Source organism: Trematomus bernacchii, unplaced genomic scaffold, assembly GCF_902827165.1.
Source record: "Trematomus bernacchii unplaced genomic scaffold, fTreBer1.1, whole genome shotgun sequence".
NCBI classification, from domain to species: Eukaryota; Metazoa; Chordata; class Actinopteri; order Perciformes; family Nototheniidae; genus Trematomus; species Trematomus bernacchii.
The window spans coordinates 5,187,929-5,198,903 of NW_022987564.1; the positions used below are offsets into that span (position 1 = coordinate 5,187,929).

General features: G+C 39.3%; 1 protein-coding gene across 3 annotated transcripts; it reads left to right on the forward strand.

Moving 5' to 3' along the window:
* Positions 1–1,667: 1,667 nt before the first annotated feature.
* oxnad1 (oxidoreductase NAD-binding domain containing 1) lies at positions 1,668–9,491 on the forward strand. 3 transcript variants are annotated; one of them, XM_034124288.1, is made up of 8 exons: positions 1,668–1,793; positions 2,497–2,614; positions 3,361–3,424; positions 3,563–3,666; positions 5,564–5,705; positions 7,525–7,770; positions 8,436–8,544; positions 8,770–9,491. In XM_034124288.1, exons 2-8 carry the CDS (start codon positions 2,508–2,510, stop codon positions 8,925–8,927), a joined length of 930 nt encoding a protein of 309 aa, XP_033980179.1. In that variant the 5' UTR covers positions 1,668–1,793; positions 2,497–2,507; the 3' UTR covers positions 8,928–9,491. The 3 variants fall into 3 exon arrangements, with proteins under 3 accessions (XP_033980179.1, XP_033980178.1, XP_033980180.1); XM_034124287.1 differs by having other exon boundaries at positions 2,502–2,614; XM_034124289.1 differs by having other exon boundaries at positions 1,681–1,727.
* The last annotated feature ends 1,484 nt before the right edge of the window (positions 9,492–10,975 follow it).

Below are 10,975 nucleotides of genomic sequence, written 5' to 3' on the forward strand. Positions count from 1 at the left end.
AAAAAGGGTTTTTTCAAACGGGAAAAAAAATATTGAAGTTTGGTAAAGTTGGAAAGTTACCGAGGCTTGAAAAAAGATGTGGCCCAAAAAAGTAAAATACAAATAAAACAAAAATAAAATGATAATAAAATTAATTAAATAAAAACAATAACATAATACGTAATACAATCTTAAAAACTAACCTGGAAAAAAAAGATATGATGATATTTAATATGATAATTTTTTTATACTAAAACCAAAAAAAAGTGATGAAAATAAGAATGAAATACATCACTTTAAAAAAAAAAACCTCTTTAGTTCTTAACCTGCTGAGCCCAGAGTAAAATGCTTTTGTGTGCACAACCTAGAGGGGGACAGCAAACACCAGTGTGATTTTGGTGACAGTACGACTATCTTGGACAAAGTTATAGTGGGGTTTCCAAATCCGGCAGCACCAACGCCTGGTCTGCCACATGTGGAAGCCCCTCTTTAGTTTTTCACCTGCTGGGCCCAGAGTAAAATGCTTTAATGTGCACAAACTAGAGGGGGACAGCAAACACCAGTGTGATTTTGGTGACAGTACGACTATCTTGGACAAAGTTATAGTGGGGGTTTTTTTTTCTGCTGAACATGGGCTGTAGAGAACCATGCAGATCTTCCCTATTAAGTGTGAGAGAGGCACAGTTAAGTACCAATAATACATTTTATTTGAGGGCACCTTTCAAAACATTCAATGTCACCTTACAATACACAAATAAATAAATTACGAGCGGCATTAAAATAAAAAAATGGTTGCATAGAAAACCACAGAGGAAAATTACATTCTAAGGAGCAATTCAAGTGAGTAAAGCCAGTTTGAACTATTTATTTGTTAGGCTTGATTTGAAATAACACAGTGTCTGATATATCATATGTGATATCATTACTTCAGTTCAGTGTCTGATATATTATAATCACGAATACAAAATTCATTAAAAAATGATAAGTAATGATATAACATATAGTCACACAGTCTGACAATGTGTTATTTGAAATCAAGCCTAAACGAATATGTTCTAACTGGCTTTACTCACTTGAATTGCTCCTTTGACTGTTATTTTCCTCTGTGGTTTCCTACGCAACACATTTGTGTATTGTATTGCCACTCATATTTTATTTGTAAGGTGACATTGAATTTTGGAAAGAATATAATGTATTATTGTTATTATATCTGTGCCTCTCTTACACTGTTAATGTTTCTTTTTTAGGTCAATCCTGGTGTCAATAGGGAAGAATCAACACTAACATTGCATTTCTTTATGGAGCCTCATATCTAGGCTTGGTTTTAGCAGCTCATTTTACAGCATGTTGAGGATTTCTGTGGCTTTGAATCTCTCTTAACAAACAAGGCATACAATTCCCCCAAAAGAAAAATGACTGTTGATCAATGAAAGAGAGGGGACATCCTAGATTAATGTCTAAAATGGCATGAATTGAAAATGTTTTAATGGAATTCTAGTAGTTGTTTCTACTTTCAACTTAATGTGTAATACTGTGAATGGGTTTTAAGGAATACACTTATATTTGAAAGATATTGCAAATGATAAGAAAGAGTGGGCAGTCTGGTGGGGTGGTCCATGCTCCAAAAGATGGCGCTACTGCGACAAACTGAATGCAAATCGACTCATCTAGTAGAAGAAGACGCCAGCTGTAGTACAACCTCAAAGAAGAAGACGAAGAAGAAGTTACTACTGTATAGTCATGTAACAGTAAGCTTATTATACAAGGTTATAACGAAGATAAATATGAATACCATTTGACATCGTCTTATCTCGGTAAGATATAAAGCCTCTCTGCCGCTTGTTGTTTCCTATAGAGTTATGTGTCTGTGTGAAAATACAAACCGGCTTCGGAATGCTAACAGGTTTAGCATGTGAGCTAACCATCAAAGTGACGAGGGAGGTCAAGTCACACACAAATAAATCACTATTATACCTTTTGGCTTTTTATCAATATGTCACCATTTTGACTTCTTATTCCTGTCATTCTCGTCATGTAAAAAAACATCAGTTTAGATTATGAAATTATGAGTAACACTTAAGTCTTTAGTCATCTTAAATTAGTCAGTTTAGCTGTATGTACTGACAATGTACAACATTTAAAGCAAGTATTTTTGAACATTGAATAGTCTAGGCCTACACATACACAGTATAGAAAAAATCAACGGTTTACAAAGATAGAAATTACAAAAAACAACAACAATAATCTACAACAGAGAAAGGGTCTTTTCAAGTAACTTAAATAAGTGAAATAATGAGAAAGGTTTCTGGGCGTTTACCTGACTTGAATACTAGATTATTCTGTGAGTTTGGTGACGTTTTCACACCGCATTGTTCGGGGGTTAAGTTGGATGACAGCTGCTGTAACTTAAAAAGACTTAATTATTGATCATACGGAAGGAAAATGAACTGAGAATGATTGTGTTTTTTCCAAGTGCGAATTAAAAAGTTTTTGCTAAATTCTCTTCGTTTATGTCAGCCCAGGTAGAGATGCGAGTCCCCGGGTTCTGGTCCTTCGCAGCCCGGAGCTTCAGCCTCCAGTTTCCCGCCGCCGGGCCGCTCTGCTGCCGGCTGCTGGGCCCCAGCCAGGCCACAAGGTGAGTTTACTCTGGAAGGTACCAGCTGTGTTTGTTGGGGCTTCATTGTGTTCTACTACTAAGGCTACTCACTCCTGAAGCACTGTGGGGACTGACAACAAGGTAGCTATAGTGCGTCTTTATCCAGGAGAATGCTTGTTAGTTATTGTAAAAGTGTGTTTTTACTTAAAGGGTTACTTACTTTAAGGACTATATTGTCAAACATCAGAATCAGAAGTCTTTATTCTAACATTTACATTCTTACAGCAAAGGGGACAGTGTAATGGAAAAATAAGAACAAGTAGAGTAAAATATTAATTAAAGAGGCAAGCGTATATTTATAAAATTGTATAAGTAATTAAACATATAGAATTATTACAATGTATGTTGCTTTTGGATTTTATGTGTTGAGGTTTTAGATATCGTCTACTCAGACATTTGTCTCCACCCCATATAGTTAGAAGAAAATCAATTGTATGTTTTAATGCTAAGAGCCCCACAAACAAAAGGCTATTTGCTTTTGTTATATCAGGGAAACAGCATAAGTGTGAATCATGTCTAAACTCAAGCACATGAAACTAAAACTATCTCCATGGCTAGACACAGCTAGTTGTGAGTTGTAATTTAGGTGCACTGGCCCTTTTAGGTTTATTGTTGCTCTCTGGCAGAAAGGGCAAATTCCACTTGCAGTTTCTGAATGTGATGTCATGTGGCTCTTCACTCACTGTGTAATGTTTGACTTTAAACTACTTCCTTTGTTTTAAAAGAAACATGTCCTCAAAAAGAAAGATGGACCATCTAGAGAGAACAGCGGGCAACAACAGACAAAATGTAAGTTCATATTTTAATTTTTTTTCCGATTGATATTCACTATCTTTTACTTGTGCCACTTTTTAGCAGTAGAATTTGATGAGAAATCCCATCCTAGGTTTATAAACTCTGCTCTGTTCTGTGTGTTGCCTTACTTAGGCTATGTATCCTGCTGAAGTACGTGGCATCATTAACGAGTCGGAGACGGTGAAACGTTTGAGAATAGCTGTTCCCCCAGACTTCAGCTTCAAAGCAGGACAGTGGTGAGTAGACTCGAGAGAAAATCTATGTTTTAAAAGAAAATACAGTTATATCAGGTCATCAGACTATTATTTTTCCAGAGAACAGTACCATAATACCACATGCACCTTCACCTGATATTTAAAAAAATATCATTAATGATACCTTCAAGCGACACATGCTCGATGATCTACATAAGCCTCTGTTATCAGAGTCTCTGTTCACTTCAAATCAGAATCTAAATTCAAACCAACATTTTAAAAACGTTATGAAACATCCTTCTGGATTTCGCCTGTAGCGCTCATGGTAACCACAAGGTGGCGGCATTGTGTTGGATTAGTCCTTCCAAAACTTTTACAGTTAATAGGAATTTACAATTCTACATGACAGCATACCTGTAAACCAGTTCTAGGTCACTGTCTATAAGAAAAATGTGTTTTCAGGATATATATTTCATCAGCTAAAGGAAGGATGAAAGTTCATGAATTATTTAAAGCTTTAACTCAAATAAGCAACCAAATATAGTTGGGGACTTAATTAACAAGTTTGCTCATAAATAATACTGTATGTAGGTAATAGTTTATGCACTTGAAAGATATTTGAGGCACAGTGTCTTGTTTTTGACTTCTGCAAAACATTTGAAAATGGTTTAGTTTTCAAGATAATCTTCATTGACTCTCATTATCCCTAATAGCAAGTTAAGTACTTCATCTTGAAGGCATAGCTTTTTTTTCTATGTCTTGTCAGTCAGTGTTGCCAATGTTAATTAGGACCCTCCACATGCAGTATATGTACATGCACCCATACTGTAGGTGGGCGGTGGTGAGACATTAAACCAGCAGCCAGTTGCTCCGTAGCAACTCACAATGAATGTTAAAGTATGGAAATAATTGGGTTTCAATGTTTCTGAGGAAAAGAGACTGTTTAGTTGCTCGTCTCCAGGTGGGAGAGGAGGAGGATGAGGAGAAGGAGGTGGGTGGAACATATGTGTGCGGCAGATCCATATTTATGATGCCTCCGAGGGCTGTGGAGTCTCTCTCTCATGTGTAACAGTGGCTCTTTGTGTTGTTGGAACATTAGCCTGACTGTTAAGCATTGCTGTTTTCCTCTGGGAGTGGAGAACAGCAATGCTGACCGCTCGCTGACGGACAGATGCGACCACGTTGTGTGAGAGACTGGGACGTTTCATTTTGAAAAGACTAAAAGGCAACTCTGCATCTGGTCTGGTTTTGTTCTGCTTTGGTTTCTGAAACACGCTGCCCTCTTCACTGAGGTCAAAGGGCACCACCTTAACTTCATTCACACTTTGACCCTCAGTCCAACTTGTTTTCTACTCTTCAATTAACCTTTGTAATAATCTGAAAAGCCAACTATATTTCCTATAAGAATGTCTTTGTCTAGGAACACAGAAATGACAAAAATGGCTGAAATAAAACAATTGATGTTATGTTCCAAGATAAGATAAGATTGACCTTTATTGATCCCTGTAGGGAAATGTAGGTGTCGGAAACAGAATAAGACAGACGGACAGATAGTAGACATGGGATAATAAGAATATAAAAATGAATATTAAAAAACAAATTAAGATTAAACATGTAGTAACAGTGTGAATAGAAATAATAAAAATGACACAAGTTAAAATCTGAACAGTTGAATGAACATGTATACAGATATTTTATGTATTAAGGTTAAATATACAGTATATACATTTCACTTTAACAGCTATAACTATCTACTATACTGCATTACAGGTACCACACATGGTCAGACTCAGAATTGCCATGTTACAAGAACAAGAGCAAATTTCTAACCCCTGAGAATACATGGTTTTAGTCTATACATGGATAAGCATGTGTTTAAACAGCCAATTATGGAACAAATGGGTGGGTTCATGTGTGTGTTTTGTGGTGGTGTGTGCAGGGTGGATCTCTTCATCCCCGGCGTGGAGAAGGTGGGAGGTTTCTCCATGTGCTCCGGCCCGGGTCTGCTGCAGAGGGAGGGCATCGTGGAGCTGGCCATCAAATACGCAAAACACCCCCCCGCACACTGGGTCCACACCATGGTGAGTGGGCAGAAAGCAGGATATGATATTGTGTATCAGAAATAGAGTAAGTGGTCATTTTCCAGGGAAAAGATTGCTTCCTATAAGTTAAAATATTTCAGTAAAGTACATTTGGTCAGATTGCTATCTAATGGTTTGGAAGATTATTTTGTGTATGCATGAGGGACAAAGTGTCAAAGTGAGATGCAGAAGAGAAGGAGTGGGTGTTTGGAAATGCTAAAAATGTTATAGAGTTGCGAAATGAAGACTCCAGCCACACATTCGCAGCACTGGTATTTCTAGAAATGTGATTTTTGTAAAGGATAATGTCAGATGATTTAATTGTACTGACGTGCAGAAGCAATCGGCCCTTGCCGGTTCTAAAAAGTTACATTAAAAACTTGCAATACTCTCCCAATTGTTCATTTACTCACATAAATCATAATCAGCTTCATCCTTTTTGTTGAGGTGCTGTTAGCCAAATCACCCCTAATGTTTTTCCATCACGCGTAACAGCTGTCTAGGGTTACTTAAAGAGGACCTATCATGCAAAATGCACTTTTGTACGTCTTTTATACATGAACATGTGTCCCCGGTGTTCCAGGGAACTCACCAAGTGTCAGAAAACACAACCCTCTCTATTTTCCTCCATACCCAAATCTCTAAAAAAGGGGCTGCAACGGATCTGATAAAAACTGATCCAGATTTGAACACTGTCCTGACGTCAGGACAGTGGAGCTACGGCTATTGGGCCAACTCCACCAATCAGGATGAGACAGCCACGGCCATTGCCATTCGAAAGCGCTGGAGACGCTGTAGTACATATGCCAGGCCTGTAGGTGGTGCTGTTCTCACAGAATCAGCCCTTGCAAAAACAGAGCTAAAAAAGTGCAAATTGAGCGAAATGAGGCATGGCTAAAATGCATGATCTGTTTGGTATTTTGAAAAAAAAAAAAAAGTATAAATATGCCTTATATAGGTATGGTCCTACACTATATTATTCAAATATAGCATGATAGGTCCACTTTAAAGTGAGTCAGCGAATTTGAAAACTGCCTGCGTAGAAGTTCAGAAGAATAATAGTCATAGTGTGGCTACAAACTTAGGAAAGATGGTGAATAAACAGGGTAAATACAGGTTGTGTGAATACATAGATAAAAGGAATACAGATATAGAAACGTCCTTTGTGCTTAACTGTATTTGGGCTTCAAAAAGTAATAGTGGGTAGTTTGAATTTGAACAATGCCTTTTCCTACTTTTCTGCCTGTTTGTTTGCAGCTTCTGTGTTTGATGACGGGACTAATAAATAGCTTTGAGCTTCTTCGCCTCGTGTTAATAAGTCTCAGAAAGCGAAGTGATGTGTTTGAGCATCCTGAGACGTACAGCTCTCTGCTCCGGGATCGTTTGATGATCCATTTGTTTGATACTGCGCTCTGACTCCTCTCACTGAGCAGGGATAGTGTAGGGACCACAGCAGCAGATTAAGAATGCAAGCATTATCATTATGTGTGTGTGTGTGCTCACATGTGTACAAAAGCAGATGAAGGCGTATTTACTGCTCTTTTTGACTTCAAAGGGCTTTCTCTGCGCAACTTGTGAAATCTCTCTTCCCCACACTGAGCTGAGGTTTGTTGTGTGTTTGCACGCTGAACTGAAAGTGTCTGTTTCTTGAGGCTTGTGTTCAGTGTAGGTGAAGCGATGCTGTATTTATTTAAGTCAAAAGTTATATTTCAGCTGCTGAGAAAGAGACATATTTGGACTTAATTAACCAGTCAACACAGTCTGCTGCTCTCTCCTTATCAGCCTCTCTTCTCCCCCCCCCCCCCCCCCCCCCCCTCAGTGTACAGTGGGCTCCCAGGTTGTCATGCGTGTCGGCGGGGACTTCTTCTTCGACCCCTCGCCCTCTGACCCCTCTGTTGATTTGCTGCTGGTGGCGGGCGGTGTGGGGATCAACCCCTTGTACTCCATCCTGCTGCACACCTCAGATCTGCTACATCGCAACCAGGCCTCTGGGGGGCGGGACTTCAACATAGGCTCCGCCCACCTCTGCTACAGTGCCAAGAACACCCAGGAGCTGCTCTTCAAGGTGTGTTGGTTTTCACTGTTGGAATTAAGTCTAGGTGACATGGCTATTATAATATATTATATTTTAACCTATGCAGGAACATACATGTATAAAGTATTCTCTTAATTTAAATACGGTTTAATTTAACTCTATGATGCATATGGTTATACAAGTGGGATCATCCTATTAAACGTAGCTGAATTTAAAGGGGAACACAGCTGTTTATTATATAAGTATGCTAGTTTTTTAAGTTTGATTTCATACAATATATATATTCTGTTTCATCTGAAATACAGTCTTCAGGCAGTATTTTGTTTGTTTTAATGGTTTGTTATATTTATTATTTAGTATCTATATTTTGTGTCTGTGAGGGAGAGATCTAGAGAAGAAAACTCAAAGCAACCTTTGTGCCGGCGGCTTTAAAAATGTGTTGTTTGCAATATTCTCACTAACTATATCTCAAGTAGAACAATATGCAGTTGTATCAATATACTACCTATTCCTAGTTATATTACTAATATTCCTAATATATTTGTGAGTAATTTGAGGATTTATTTGTAAGCTTTCGATATAGCTAGACAAACACAACAGTGTCTACGCGTTTGTCTTGTATCCGTGGGCAGGTGTGCCCAGTATGCATTATATAAGAGAAACTCTACCCTAACTACGACCTGTGTTGGTCCCAGAGCTCCATCATCGCTGCGTGTCTGGAGTTCCCCGACAAGCTCTCCTGTGACCTCCACGTCACGCAGCAGATCACAGATGTTGACTCACACCTCCAGCCTTTTATCAACCGTAAGTAATGCTCGAACCGCACATATCTACACGCATATCTTTTATTTGTTAGCAGGGATGATTTACTGACTGTCACGTTCTACCACCGTTTCTCTCTCTGTTGATGGATCTGTTCTTCATGTAGAACGACTCTATCAAAGCTCCACATGGCAGACGAGGGAGGAATAGGTGCCGCCGCCGCGCTGAGCCTCGATTCATTGTTTGACTTCCCTTGTGTCTCCTCAGGTGGGAGAATCACAGAAGAGGAGCTGCGTTCTCACGTGGACCTGCAGAGGACTTTGTGCTTCCTGTGTGGACCCCCGCCCATGATAGAAACACTTTCCAAAACCCTCCTAGACTTCGGACTCCCGAAAGACAGAATCCTCTTTGAGAAGTGGTGGTAGAACCCTTCAGGGGGAGGATGTTCCGTGTGTGTCGAGAATGAAAACATTTATGAGCGCTGGAGGAAATTCACTCACGGATCCCGAGCTACCTCAACCTGTGCCTGATCTGCTATACCACTGGGACCACCCACTCTTCAACTACAAGCCGACTCACAAACACAATGAGTTTTATTTCATATCATCGACAAAGGAGGACTGACTAACAGACAATAAAATCTCTACTTTGGTGTCTAGAAAATACATTTTATAGCTCACCGTTTTGCTGAATATTCTAACAACAAAGACACACTGTCACACAGCTGTTACACATCTTCATATCTGATCTCATTTCCAGCCTATAATTGCTTGACTGAGGTTCTACTTGAATAGATTATAATGTTTAGTCTGACCCAAATTGTTCACATTAATGTTAAGGCAACAATTTATTTATTCAAGCTTGTCATGGAACAATAATTTAAGAAAAAGACAGATGAAGCTTTATTAATCCTAATCCAGTTTTCCACTCTCTTATTGTACACATTCTCTCTCTCTCTCTCTCTCTCTCTCTCTCTCTCTCTCTCTCTCTATCTCCCTCTCTCTTCTAGTCTCGCTCTCTCTCTCCTCTCTCTCTCTCTCTATCTCCTTCTCTCTCTCTATCTTCCTCTTCATCTCTCTCTCTCTCTCTCTCTCTCTCTCTCTCTCTCTCTCTCTCTCTCTCTCTCTCTCAGGGCCTATACAGATTGCATCTGAACACAGTTATGTACAAACACATGCATTATAAAGGTGCCAGAGCAAATAGGCTGCTGTGCAGGTTTGGTGCCTTGCTCAAGGATGCCTCGGCAGTGCCAAGGAGGTAAACTGGCAACTCTGTCTACAGCTACTAGTCCATGCACTTTGAATTTTTCTGTCCGACCGGGCGGGATTTGAACCGGCGACCTTCAGTTTCCAAGCCAAGACCCTACAGACTGAGCTGCATATTTCACAATCTTATGTCTCTTGGCAATTCATTAAATAAGCGCTATACCCATACAGATGTCTTCAAAGTCTCTAAGGTAAAGAGGGTTAGTGCAAGCAATCTGTTCTGTTATTTTACACGTTACATACGTGTTGGAACGACTGATTTACCTCTATCAAAATACCTCTGCTGATTTTATCATGTGTTTAAGAAGTGTTGTGGTGTGTATATAACTCAGAGCTATTTATTTGCAGAGCTGAAGATTTTAAGAGTTGTTTGGCTGATGACTTTGACTGCATTGGAGCGTTGTTTTTCACATTTTACCCGCATGCTAACTTCACACCAAGTTTTCAAGAAAAGCAACAATTTCCCACGTATTGGCACGTGTCCCTGCATGTTTTACTCCATCACACACCCTTACATGCATACAGTGTGCCAATCTCACATACATTTGAACTCAATCACACACATCTACGTAGCCATGAACGGTTCTGGTCCCAGGGTGCAGTGCGTCTCCCATGGTGCACTGTAATAGAAGCTCCAGGTGGTCTCTGATTGGCTTGGATCACTGAACATCCCTCAGAGATGTTTGCGAGCTTCTTGTCGGCGTCTCAGTGGGGGTTACGCTGCCGAGGCCCATTTTTGAGTTGTTTTTTGCTGTTTTTCCTCGTATGAAGAAAACAGTTTATGCCGGTAACGTGAGATTTAGAGGAAATAAAGGAAATTGAGTCAATCTGTTTTCAAACACTTTATTGACCTCCGCTTTTATATAAAGACTCACATGTCACACTACTCAGACACGACACAGGTGGTCCAGGAAATAAGAAATAAATAGTTGATTGTTAATTTACACGTTTTTCAAAGAAGGAAAAGTTCAGTTTTCTTGAATTACAAAAGGCTTTTTTCCTTTCATCTTGTAGTCTAATCAAGTAAACTCATTTATGGTCTGTCTCTTCCAGCATTTAAAAAAGTTGGAAAGCCATTTCCCTGTTACTCTGGATAATAAACAGACCAACAACTAATCAGTCTTCATAGGAACAGCTTTCTAAAGAAGAAACTGTGTGTTATGTAAACTATTAGATCACAGCTTCAGATAAGAGATGTGATTTCTATT